The sequence below is a fragment of the Liolophura sinensis genome, chromosome 9, assembly GCF_032854445.1.
Source record: "Liolophura sinensis isolate JHLJ2023 chromosome 9, CUHK_Ljap_v2, whole genome shotgun sequence".
Taxonomy (NCBI): domain Eukaryota; kingdom Metazoa; phylum Mollusca; class Polyplacophora; order Chitonida; family Chitonidae; genus Liolophura; species Liolophura sinensis.
The window spans coordinates 15,288,972-15,302,883 of record NC_088303.1 but is presented as its reverse complement, the minus strand read 5'-3'; the positions used below and the strand labels follow the sequence as shown (position 1 = coordinate 15,302,883).

The window sequence follows — 13,912 nt, the reverse complement described above, 5'->3', positions numbered from 1 at the left end:
AACTTCCTGTTCCAAAAACTGAACTTTGTGAAGAAATTTCAAATTTTGACTTAAGTCAGAAATGACTTTGTGGAATCGTCCCCAGGACCAATGAGTTCTCGAGTTCAGCCGCTTCTTTAAATCAGGAGGTTTTATATAGGCGTGTAGAAGGGCTGTAATTCACACCTATTTCCTCCACAATCAACCTTTTCCGCCCTTATATACCTGAAAATACTTGAGTTAAATACTTATTTAATTATTTATTTCATTGGGGTTTTACGCCGTACTCAACTAGGCCTATATTTCACTTATACGGTGGAGGCATGCACTGTTGTGGAAAGAAACCGGGCAGAGCCCGGGAGAAACCCACAACCATACGCATGTTGCTGAAAGACCATTGCACGTAGGGCCTACGATCGACAGGAGGGGAAAAACACTGATTAAATAAAATGCTGATCAAATGTATGTATGCCTAGGGTTTTCACGTCGTAGTTTTCAATTTTTCAGTCAGATGATGACGAGGAGTCACTATAGGTCTGTGTACATATATTGTGTTCTTGTGGCAGGGCGAGTTTGTGTCGCCAGAGTGCTCCCGCCAGTGAAGTATCATACCAAAGACATCAGGCATGACGAGGTACCTTATACTGACACCGCGTCTACCAGCGTTTTTCGCTCTAACCTTTCAATGCTGAGCGTAAAGCGAGGCAGCAACAAGTAGGCCTACCATTTTCGGGTCTTCGGTTTGACCCGACCCGGGTTTGATCCCAGGTCTCCCAACATCGAGACTTAACTTTCATAAATGATATTCTTACTGAGCAAATGTTTTACGAGAACCCATTGACACTGCATAGTTTATGTTCTTAATCTCTAAATCACATGCTGATAACCCACTGAAGCAGGTGAAGCTTTCAGCCGACCATCTCTAATTATTGTTTGTCACACGATGAGTCCGTTATTCGTTACATAAAAATAAATAATAATAATTATGCTGTATTTCACCTATAAAGTTTAACCTGCAACAATACAACTTCAGAAGCCTTCAAACGCCTGAAAATGAAATCATATTTTTGAAATTAATCAAATTGGCCCTAAATAAGGTAGATGAATCAATCACAACAAATTTGTTTGATTTATTTGATTGATGTTTTACGCCGTACTCAAGAATATTTCACTTATACAACGGCGGATTGAATTATGGTGGGAGGAAATCGGGCAGAACCCGGGGTAAATCCACGACCATCCGCAGGTTCCTGACAGAACTTCGCACATACGGCCGGAGAGGAACCGAGTAAAATGTGTCACCTGAAAAATGCTAAACTTTAGATGAAATACAGTACTGATTCTTACAGCTGTTAATGCAGTGAGGTTTTGCCCATTTGAGGTTTAATACTTCACTACAGTGAGCAATGGCTGCATCTCGGCTTTTTTACGTCTGCAGGCTTGTCAGGTTCTCCCTACACAAAACCCCATTGTATACAGTTGTATGGGTGAAATATTGATGTGCACGGGGTAAAGTACCAAGAAAACAAAGAAATTAACAAATAAATATAAGTAGATTCTGCAAATATGAACCCCCAGCGTTCTTCTTTTTCTGTTTTAAGGTTTTAAGGTAAACTTACAGTTCTACGTAATCTCTATGTCACCTATTCAATACACATTTACTTTAAGCATTGCATGAAGTACCTTAGGATTAATGGTGTGGGACGTTTGTCTTTCATATGTCGCTTGTCTTGACACATAAGATGTCGTTCAATCCCAGCCACATACTGGGAATTTCAGATTCCATTCCACTGGAGGGTAATCAGTAGTCAAGACAACTTGAAGTAGTGTTAACTGGTCTTATATGAAGTTCCGTGATGATGTATTTCTGGTACGTCGTACGCATATGGTAAGGTTCTTCGTTTATTTGCCCCAGTCATAAAACTTGCCGTTGTCGCGTTATGTGAAATAGTCTTGAGTACAATTTTAATAAACAAACAAATAAGTAAACAAAATATTAAGGGTAAAGATAATAGCTCTTTCATACTCTGCTTTATAAAAGGATAGGTAGAGATCCTTCGTACTCTCTATATACATTCAGTACGTAACCAGTTTGCATATACTGCAGTGCTGTGGGATAGACGGTAGGTAGAAGGTTTGCTGCGTAGGCTTATATTCAGTCATTCATTTTACACACTGAAGTTCTTTAAATGAATGATAGGTTTTTGGTACATTCTAATAATGACCTGTTTTACTAAACTCAACAGTATTATCGCAACCTTGGTAATTTGTAACATATAGCATGTATATATTTCCACTGAGACTTCAGAGTAATTCTACATGATCAGAGTACACAGTAAGTGCACACGTGCTAAACTATTGGTACATTGACATACGTGTACATACATGTATATGCAGCATGTGTTTCCCCATATGTAATACATTATGATTTAAGGGCTATATATGTACATGTAGCACGATGACTGTTACGTTTCTCGCACACATTCAATGCCCATTCATTTTACACAAGGAAGTACTAGTGAAGGATGAACATAGGTAAAGGAGAGTTGTTACATGCTCGAACTGTATATGCGCACATGTACAACACATACATGCACTATACACTATTAACTGCACAAATGTTCATCCCACACAGACTATATACGATAATTTCGGAATCTTTTAACTATTTCATCGCACACGTACTGTTCATGAACAGATGTTGCCCGGTGAGGCCTATATAGGCCTTCTCATGTGCGGTAATGATTGCTGTTTTTCCTCCAGGCTGTACGCCCCCACTTGTTTGCGGTTGATTTAAACATTGTGCCTGTGTTTTGGGTGGCCTCGGGTGTGCAATTCCTTGTCCAATTCCTTGTCCAATTCCTTGTTAGTCTTTAGTCTAGACGCTTGTACTGGACTAAGTAGTCTATCTTTCACCTGATCTCTGTCCAATTTCTAGGTGGTCTTGGACCAGATCTCTAGTCACGTTTTGGGGGATCTTGACGGTCGTACGCCACTTTCCCTTTGTGCGAGAACGCCGGACAAGTCTCTAGAGACAGTTTTTGGATGCACTATGGGACACGTCTTTATAGCCAGTTTCTGGATGCATTATGGGGAGCGTCTTTACCCACTTTCTGGATGCATTATGGGACACGTCTTTAGTCACTTTCTGGGTGGTTATGAGACATACACGTCTTTAGCCACTTTCTGGGTGGTTATGGGACATACGCGTCTTTAGCCACTTTCTGGGTGGTTATGGGGCACGTCTTTTGCCACTTGTTGGGTGGTTATGGGAAACGTCTTTAGCCACTTTCTGGGTGGTTATGGGACATACACGTTTTTAGTTACTTTCTGGGTGATTATGGGAAACGTCTTTAGCCATTTTCTAGGTGGTTATATGACACATCTCTAGCCACTTTTTGGGTGGTTATGGTGGTGCAATTAAATCTCTAGTCACTTTCTGAATGACCTTTCGGCAAGCCATTTTCTGGCCCGGGACAAAAGTCACTGTAGCCACTGCCTGGTTGATAATACGTCAGTTTCTCAGTTGTCTTGGAACAGGTAGGTCTAGTAAACTTTTTATTGGTCCGGTACAGAGCGCATTTACGGAAATATTCTACTTCATCTTCTTGTAACATTGTGCAGGTTATAATCGTGAGACCGCCATCATAAAAATGCAGATGTGAACAAGTACACATAACATACACTTTCACGGACATTAAATAATAATAATAATAAATGCTTGGACTGAGGGTAAGATTCTTCCGAAAACCTCAAAATCGACATCAAAATTTACCTTCATGCCCGTTGATCTACATCAATAGAAATGGTGACATGAAATAATCGATTGAACCGTCAATCAAATAATTCCATACATTCATGCTAATACATATATTCTAAACTGAATGCGTTCCTTCCTGCACTACCGGTTACTCCAGGTTGCATGTAACCAATTAGTGCAAGGTTCTACACCAGGCAGTGAGTTGTAATAAAATGCTGTTAACATCAATGCATATTTGTTTTAGCCCACTTATAATTCTGTATGCAAGCCATGGTGCTATAGGAACGCGTGAATTGATACTGTCGAAGCATTCATATGAAGAGTAACGAAAGCTTAAAATTGCAGGAGGTATATTGACAAGATCGACGTCTGACTTAATCAGTCAGGCCTCGGACGGATATAACATTAGCGTACTTTTAAAAAATGTTATATATTAGTCCCAGTTCAGTCCTACGCCAGGCTACGTGTGATCATTTGCCAGCTATCACACTGTAGTCGCTGTCATCTGGTTTACTCATTATGCCAACGTAGTCAGTAAGGTTTCGTGAAATACAAATTATCTGTCATGCAACTCCACCACTGTTGGCTAGACTCGCTAAATTATGAAAGTTTAATTGACCACTGAATTACCTAAGTTTTATGAATACTGCGCGGTAAACCTGCGGAACCGCGGAAGGGACATAGTTATATAATAAAATATAAAAATATAATATATAAAGTTAAGAAAGAATTTCTTAACTTAAATTGCTTAGTGGTGTTATTTAGAGCACAGCAAGCCCATTGGTTTCATTGGAAAAGTACTTTACCTCGAGTTGGCAAACTTACCCCCGAGTTAGCCTGCAATCACAAATGTTCCTTTAAACACCATTTAGGGCCATAGGTCTGTAATATCCGTGTAACGATTATCTCCACTTAGCTGGGTCATTCGCCACCAGTTGTGTGTGTGTGTGCCTCACGTAATCAGATTACAGTGCCAGATCCTAGACATAGAATAGGTCCGATCAACTCCCATAATCTTGTAATACTCATATTTATTCGGTAATGACAACCCACAAATGTTATAAAATCATTTTAAATATACTATATGTGGTGTATTTCTTTAATTATACATTTATGCCTCTCATTTTATATCGAGCGTAGGCCTATCTACATCATTAGGCCTACTATATATAGGCCTACCTAGCTGATCTTGTCATTTTATCAGCGTTAGACCTGAGTCAAAATACATATAAATAAGCTGAGCTCTGTTAGTAGAATCCATCTTACAATGGCGTATATCAACAAAGCTGCAGTATGAAAGCTGCTCATCGGTCCTAAAGCAGTTCCGCGGTTCCGTATAAACCTAATAATATTGAATAGATATATATGCATAGGCAACATTTATAATATTTTAGTGGAACTTATACAATGTGTGTCTGAATGTTGTCTCTACGGGTACATAGGCCTATTTCAGATTTCAGATTTATTTTGTCTACAGGGGCCTACATGAAGCTAGATTTAGTGAGGGGTCAGCGCTGGCTCAGTCGCCACGGCCGAATGAAAAATATTCATAGAAATAAAAGAGGTCGTAAATGTATCTATAAGTTTCTGTCGATGCGGTTAACACTTTGAAACAACTATCTCAAGCACTATACATAGTGGGTAGCGCTTGGTGTGAGCTTACAAATGTGACAGCTGGAAGAAGGGTGAAAACTCAGCAATCTGCTTAATTTTGTACAATAGGCAAGCTTCCTTACATGCGAGGAGTACGTGTTACCGCGAGATGTGTCGAGAAGACAGCAGCGCGCAGACATGTTGATGTCTGGAAGTTATGTTCTTTCGCTCTGAAATTGTTCCTGAACAAGCCAGAGTTGCATACCACCTTTAGCTTTGCTTGATACATAAATCCACAAGCTCCAAGAATGTTAACAAGAAGAAACTCGGGAGTTTTGGGGAAGGTAATGATCTTGAGGGTTTGCGCGCCACAACTCGCGCGGCATTTCTCGCTGTGTTCACAATGGCGTCTGTCTCTGCTACAACACCGCATTTATTGAAACAGTTTCTAACATTTTCTTATGCCACTCATTAAATGAAGAAAGAGAAAAAACAACCAGATAACACAACAAGGTGGAGAATTACATGGCATAATGGTCATGAAATTCTAGGTAGTGATTTGTGTGAAACTACGATATTGGAATTAAAATCTGAAGTGAACTATTGAAGTCACTAACTGCAGACGCTTACAAGTTACAGTTGGCATATGCCATAGGAAACCTAGTACATTCTGATTTTCATGAATGCGCCTCAAATGAGAATATATGAATATGTGTGCACATGTATTAACAACTTCAAATGCATTATAATACATTTGGCTTAAAATCAGGAACTGAGGAAAGCAAACACTAAAGACTAAAGTTGACTTCATCATCAGTGCAGTATAATGCGTAGGGAGAATAGTTAGTTGCAACTACTCTGACAATTACTGAACAAACATACGTATCATCGTTCCAAATGCTACCCAATTCAAAACTGGAAGTTCATCCCTGCACCTTTCAATTTTGCCTTTTCATCACTGCAACTGCACCTCAAGTGAAATAGAACTACAGTGAAAGTATGTTCCCTAATCATATTATCCCTGCAATATGAGAAACTGATGACTGATTGTTAGTTTTGTATCTGCCGGAGCAATTACGGACAATTACGGAATAGTTAGACCCTGTATGTTCTGATGTAAGGTTGGCAAAATTTTGTTAAGCCATAGTTATATAGTCATTGCTTCAAGCCACCATTCAGTGTAGCAGAATGGCAGAAATCTTCGAGTTGACTCTGGAGTAACTATGGTTTAAAATACAGCTGATGCTGCTGGTGCATATTTTTAAGTTAAGCTGAATTCTATACCAATATCTGTCTGTATGACTGGGTCTGGTTTTGCCTCATAAATATTGTAGCAAAATACTCCTGTTTCTGTATATATCACTTGTAAGCCATCTTTGATTAACTTATGAACTGATATGGGATAAATCAAATCCTTGGGGGTTTCACTTTCACTAATTTAACCTCTGTAAGGCTGATACATTTGTTTTATTTCTATATTGGTGAATAAAAATACAGTACAGAGTATTCAGAGAAAAAGGTGATTCTGAAAAAGTAACAAAACCGGGATACATATAATTCAGCAGTTGGTGGACATAAGCAATTTAACATACTTATAGGGATACAGAATCATTTCTGATTGGCTAGACAAGTCCAGACTGCACAGGCTAAGCTGAATTTTCGGTATGGCAGATTTTTTCAAGTGTAATTCAAGCTGCATGGTTAAAGTGTAACCATGGGAGCCCTACCTCCACTGTCAGCCAATCAGCAAGGATTCTATCTCCCTTTAATGTAACCTGTTTAAGAAATAAAACAACAAAGTTGAATGTAGTTTAATGTCTAAATAGTAAGGTTGATGCTTAACATCACATAAATTGCTAAAAAGTCTTGGTTTAGTATGTTTTGTTACACATTTTCTAATTACAAGTTGCCTTAATTTCCAGGAACCAGAATCAGCTCAGAACACTACTACCTTAAGACGATCGGGTAGACAAACGAAAAGGAAATTGACAAAAACAGAAAGCAGTGAGTTGGTGGATTCAACTCCATCCAGAGGTCAGAATGGGAAAGCGAGAGGAACCAGTCTGAGGGATGGCGGACCTCCCACCAAGCAAGTAAAAAGAAATGAACTTACCCCAGTTGGAAAGGCAGCAGAGCGTATAGGAGCAAGAAAGACACCTCCTTCAGCTCCTGCTGATTCTACTCCTAAGACCACATCGCTGTCTATTAAAGTATTGGAAAAAGGTTCTGCAAGGAAAGCTAATGAATCAAGCCCAAAGGAACAAGTAGGTGTAAATGTACCAGTGTCCCCTGTAGGGAACAGAGCAACACAAAGAGAAAAAAACACACCTCTACAAAACCCTGAAAATGTTACTTCAAAAACTGATAGCCCAAAGAAAGAAGTGCTGAGTGCAAAGGTAACGCTCATACCTTCTCAGAAAGAGAGTGCCTGTAACAGTCCAGATGTCTTGCAATCTTCTAATCCATCTCCTCAGTCTCAGGATTCGAGTGTTTCAGTCTCTGCCAAAATGACACAAAGTGGCACAAAGAAGAGCCAAACTTCTAGCGTCAAGGCTGTGAGGTTTTCTCCAAGGAAACTTGCAATGAAGGAGAAAGTGAGTGAGCGGAAAGAAGGCACTGAAGGCAATGAAAGTGAAGGAGATGAATTGGTGATCTTCACAGAGACCAACCCTGATAAACTCTCAACAGTATCAGAGGCGAGTAGTGGAAAGTCAACCGTTGATAGCAGCAAGACTGAGGGAATCTCATTTACAGCTTATAGTAAATGTGAGGGAAACTCCATTGCTCTTCAAGTGGTGGAATCCACTGAGGAAAGCATTCCTGAAATCTACCCAAGTAGTGAAGTACCAAGTGCCTCAAGTCTTGAGGTGCCAAGTGCCCCACTGATGACAACTGCAATTACTGATTCAGAAAAGGGCTTTCAGGTTAAAGATGAGTCAGAAGTTGTGTCTGTAACTATGCACCAGCAGTCAGACTCAGTAGTGCTGTGCGAACCTGAGCAAAAGGAGGCAGACTCCAAGGATTCGCGCCCTAGACGCAAACGTGTGGCATCTGAGTTACTGCAGGCTGCAGAAATCGCTCATGGTCTCCTTGACGACAAACCCAGAGTGCCCACTCAGACAGGAGAACCTTCCATGACAACAAACTCGCAGACTGACTCATTGGCTGGTCTGAAACCACGTAACATGCGTAGTATTCTTCCATCAAAGCGGCTGCAGACTGTATCTGACGAGGGGAAAACTGAACTTGTCATCAAGCCTCAAACACGCTTCACAGCAGCGACAGGAACCATAGTTGAACAGAATTCTGACAATGATTCTTCATTGATGTATGACACACCCAAAGTGAATGTTGTGTTTGAAAAGCAGGAAGACACCGTAAGTAGAAATTTTGTACTGCCAAACTTACCTTTTATTTAGCATCATTCTAGAATTTCTTTCTGTTTTGGAGGAATATTAAACTGTTATAAAATTTGTAGAAATTTAGACGATTTTCTAAAGCAGGGCCCGATTTCACGAAGCACTTAACTACCATGGCAACAAGTACTAAAGGAATTACGTTGTCATGATAGCTGCGAGCTCATAATGTTAAGAGAGCTTCATGAAACTGGGCCACACCAATAACGTTTAATGAAATTATTAAATGGGAACGACATTAAAATATTTTTGGTAGCCAACTACTAATTTCTTCATTTCTGTATGTGTAAATATTTATGGTATATTTAGGTCCTATTCTGTAGTCATTCTGTGGCACTTTACAGTAGTTTCCTTATTTTATTGTGTATTGCTTAAATTCTAGAACCTGTATATCTATGACAGTACTACACTGTTTGATTATTTATCAGTTCAAGCCTCTCACCAATGTGGTCACTGTTAATTAAGTCCAGCTCATACTGGATTCCTTCGATTGCACAAGGGAAGTCTGGCAGCAACCTGCGGATTGACGTGGGTTTCCACTGGGCTCTGCTCAGTTTCCTTCCGCCATAATGCTGGCTGCCATTGCATGAGTGAAATATTCTTGAGTTCTACGTAATACAAAAATCAAGTAAATATTAAATATTTATCTGTTTCAGATATTTGAAAGTGTCACCGCTATTGTCAAGACCAGTTTCATTACAAAACAGGCACAAAAAGACTTTGTCCTGCACAAGTTGCCCAGACTTACTGGGGTGTCTGCAGTTGTCTCCCCTTCTAGTCACTATCTGCTACATGGGAGCTGGCTTTCTGTAATTCGAGCGAGGAATGCCTTGGAGAAAGTGAGTACTCACTTATTAACATTGTTGACCTATTATTAGAGAAACTTTTAACTACACGGATAGAAAACTTCTCATTTAATGCGAAATTTCCAGTTGTCCACAACTGACAGTAAGCTTTACCCTATGACAGTCACATGTACATGTACCTTTGTGTTAAAGGTTTGCTTGTGCATATAATTATCTTGGAAAAGCTGGTGAGGGTTTGTTAAATCATACACATATTTTGCAATTATTAGATTATTTGACATGGGTTTAATGCTGTACTCAAGAATAATTCACTCTTACAGTGACTGTCAGGAAAACTGAGCAGAGGTGGGAAAAAACACTGGAGACTCTTACATTTGTGTCATTTGTTTGCAGTACCTAAAATCCTGTGAAAAAGTCAGCAAGCAAAGCAGTAAAAACAAGGTCAGTACACTACATGCTCAACACGTGGGTAATGCCCTGCAGGTACAAATCAGCTGAATTGAATCGCAGAATTAAAGACACACACTTCGAGATATATATATTTTTGGGGTGGATAAGTCATACCAAATCTCAGGATTGAGCTCAACTGAGTTGTAATTAGTACTGCATTTACAGCTTTCCTTTCACCGGCCCGGATAGCACAGTTGGTAGAGCGTCCGCCTCGGGACCGGTAGATCCAGGATCAATCCTTGATCGAGTCACACCTAAGGCTTTAAAAAAGAGGAAGTTGTAATTTCCTCGCTTGGCGTTCAGCATGAAGGGGATAGTCCAACCACTGGTTGACCCGTATCAGTATAATGGCTTGGGCAGGGCGGCTTACTTGCCTTCGGTAAGTCGTCTCAGTGAAGCAGCACTAAATAAAAGAGCGGTGGAAATCCGTCCTGCAACAAGGAGGCACATTACATGTACGTGCACTCTAAGGATTCCTTCGTCGTCATATGACTGAAAAATTGTTGAGTATGACGTTAAACCCCAAGCACTCACTCACTCACAGCTTTCCTTTCTGAAACTGGCAGAAAAGTCACCAAAAAAAGAACAGAATTTGAACCAGAGCTGATTATCAGTGATATTCGGAATGACATGCTCTTGGGTCTGGAATTTTCAGGACCTATTTCGCACTAATTAAACATTTAAATTGATATTATACTTATTTGAACATTTTGTTTTCTGGTACATGTTGTTTGTTAGCCAGATTCCAATTACTTCCTAAGAAGTCCTCAGTCCACATTTTATTTTGGTCACTTTAACTTATCTTTGATGTTAACATTTGAATTCATGTTCAGAATGGCTGTTTATCACTTCAGTATTTATTTATACACATATGTTCAAACGTATTGAGCCACATTCGATTAAATTTTGCACAAGGACCCAATAATTGGTGGCCCAGTCCAATTTGATTCTGTCATTGTCATTGCAATAGTCTTTTGACCTACTTTTTCAGGTACATATACAATTATTTTGGACTTGTTTACCTGTGCATCCTGTGAACATTACATTATCTTCTGATAACGTGCAGAGCCATAATGCATGCTGTATAATTTGGAGTCAGTGTTTACTGGATGACCAGAAAGTCTGGTGCCCTCATATCAGTATTAATTAACACTCATGACATTTTGTGAATATTATTGCATTGTTCAGCTGTACTTTCAGCTATCCAGTCAGCCTAACTTTCCAACCCAAGATGATGACAGTATAGATGCCAGCGTTTCGGAATCAGTTGAATCATCCATAAATGAAGAAGACGCAGGAAAAGAACCACTGACTTCAGGTGAGAGATCCTCTATGAAGCATCCGTGTTCAGATATGTGCACTGCCATATTTGGTATCTGATACAGAAATAGTTGCTGAGAGACATAAGGTGACTCAGTGTCTTTGAGATATCTTGTTGTGCTGAATTTAAGAAGGGAGATTGGTATAAAACATACATGTAGAAGATGAAAATGATTTTAAAGTCTGGGTAAAAACTGTGGCTGAAGTGATCAAACTTTAGCACCTATAACAATTGTCATATTAAAAAAAAAACAAAAAAAAAAAAACAAAGAAAACATTCACTTCCCAAAATATGGTAGAATGCACTTGTTGAGAGTAAATCTTGCTTCAGTTAGTGATCAGGTGTACAAGTTACAGATTCACAGATCTTTTCCTTTACTGACCTTCATTTCATGAAAATGTTCTAGGTCAGACTTTATTATTAAAACTTCATTTTCAGATGCTGGTGTAAATCCCCAAGATTCCACAGTTGTTGTCTTGGCTCCAGACAGTCCAAATGCAGTTGCACTTAACGTTATGGTGGAGACAGAGAGAGGTGAAGGATCCCTCATTTCTGATGACATGACGAATGATGGTTCTGTTTCCCTTGTAAGTGATTACTTAGATTTAAAAGGCAATAGCCAAGTGGCTGGCCGGGTTCAAGGCCTGGATCGCACCAAGTTATCCGGAAGCGTTGAGGTGTACAAGGGAGGCAACCAGGGTCCCATCTTCCTGTGCAGTGTGTGTGGGTTTTCCAGCCGTCAGCAGCAGTATGTACAAACACACATCAATCTTAAGCACGGGGAAAAAGAGTTTAAATGTGAATTCTGTCCCAAAACCTTTAATATTAAGAGAGATCTAGAGCGGCACATGAACATTGTTCACATTCAAGAGGCAAAATATAAGTGTGAACTGTGCGACAAGACATTTACTGGACAAGCGCTACCTGTCCACGCATTTAAAGCGGCACTCTGGAATCAAAAACCATCAGTGCACAGTATGTGGACGGAAATTCTTCGAGCGCACAAGCTCAAGTGGCATTTGGAGACCCACAAGTCGACTGAAGAGAAAAACCTGCCTTACAGCTGCTCGATTTGCCGCAAAAAATTTTACAATCGCTCAAGTTTAGCAGATCATCAGAATATCCACACCGGTGCTCGGCCTTTTGAATGTGACCAATGTGAGGCCAGCTTCTCACACCGTATTGGCCTCAAGCGCCATCTTATGGTACACACTGATGAAAGGCGTTTTCTCTGTGAATGTGGAAAGGCGTTCAAAACAGCAAGGCAGTTTAACATGCATAAGGTCCAGCACACAGGCATTGGCAAACATGTTTGTCGGTATTGCCTTAAGGTGTTTTCTTCTCCGTTTTCTCTCAAAAGACACTCAATTCAATGTGCCAAGAAAGAGGGAGAAGACGAGGAATCCGTGGAGATGGCGTTTGAAGAGGAAGTTGCCGTGGATAACATCGGGGACGGTGGACAACAAGTAAACCAAGAAAGTGACACTGTGTTCATGTGTGGAGTATGTGATAGGCTGTTCTCATCGCTGGAGGAAACTGCTGCTCACACGAGGACCCATACCTCCAGTGAGGTGGACCGGTCTGGAGTGGACCAAAACCAGGGAGAAGGCACAGAGAACTATACCATAACCCTGCAGAACGCAGACGAGGAAGGCGTCAGTGTACAGGATTCTTTTGTCTATGTGCCTCAGCAGGATGACAACATTGCTAATGAAGAGACGGCAGTAAAGCTTCTTAGCGCCATGACATCATCTCAGGGCTATGTCCTCCAGGACACCAGAGGACAGATGGATGACACACACCTGGTAGCCAACACACTGGCAGACTTGTCGGCTCTGGCTCAAAACTGAAAATCATGTGCAAATAAAGGTTTATACCGAGCATGTGGTTCCTGTATATACGTAATATGTAAGGACTTGAGCTGTGATGTACCTAGCTCTCAAGTAATACATGCACTTGTTTGTTTCTTATGGAAAGCATTCAATTATTCTGATTGTTTAGTTCAGCAAGTCAAAGCTAAATCCAGTAAGGGATTAATGAGATTTTGTCGGCTAGCTTGGTGTCCAGAGTCCTGGCTAGTGTTGATAGTTTCACACAGTTAGGCGGAAACCTTTGTACATGTATGTCATTTTGTATTCAACGGCTGCTCATGTGGGGAACATTCATAGTTCCATCCTACATGTATGTCATTTTGTATTCAACAGCGGCTCATGTGGGGAACATTCATAGTTCCATCCTACATGTATGTCATTTTGTATTCAACGGCTGCTCATGTGGGGAACATTCATAGTTCCATCCTACATGTATGTCATTTTGTATTCAACGGCTGCTCATGTGGGGAACATCCATAGTTCCATCCTACATGTATGTCATTTTGTATTCAACGGCTGCTCATGTGGGGAACATTCATAGTTCCATCCTACATGTATGTCATTTTGTATTCAACGGCTGCTCATGTGGTGAACATCCATAGTTCCATACGTAAATCGCCTAAAATTTCATGGAACTTTTCACCAACTTACCGCCATGCTTCTACGAAATTTAGAACTAAAGGTGAATAGTTGCAGAAAAATCATATGATAAATTT

At 40.2% G+C, this 13,912-nt stretch overlaps 1 protein-coding gene across 1 annotated transcript; it reads left to right on the top strand.

Moving 5' to 3' along the window:
- Window positions 1-5,535: 5,535 nt before the first annotated feature.
- On the top strand, window positions 5,536-13,584 carry LOC135475409 (uncharacterized). Its single transcript, XM_064755294.1, has 6 exons — window positions 5,536-5,676; window positions 7,255-8,709; window positions 9,405-9,587; window positions 9,948-9,995; window positions 11,205-11,322; window positions 11,764-13,584. The coding sequence occupies exons 1-6, from the start codon at window positions 5,641-5,643 to the stop codon at window positions 13,173-13,175; spliced, it is 3,252 nt and encodes a 1,083-aa protein (XP_064611364.1). The 5' UTR covers window positions 5,536-5,640; the 3' UTR covers window positions 13,176-13,584.
- The last annotated feature ends 328 nt before the right edge of the window (window positions 13,585-13,912 follow it).

Coding starts and splice junctions, on each gene's coding strand:
- LOC135475409 (XM_064755294.1), top strand. CDS start 5,641: ATGTTAACAAGAAGAAACTCGGGAGTTTTGGGGAAG. Junction 8,710..9,404: donor TTGAAAAGCAGGAAGACACC/GTAAGTAGAAAT, acceptor TATCTGTTTCAG/ATATTTGAAAGTGTCACCGC. Junction 9,996..11,204: donor AGCAAAGCAGTAAAAACAAG/GTCAGTACACTA, acceptor CTGTACTTTCAG/CTATCCAGTCAGCCTAACTT.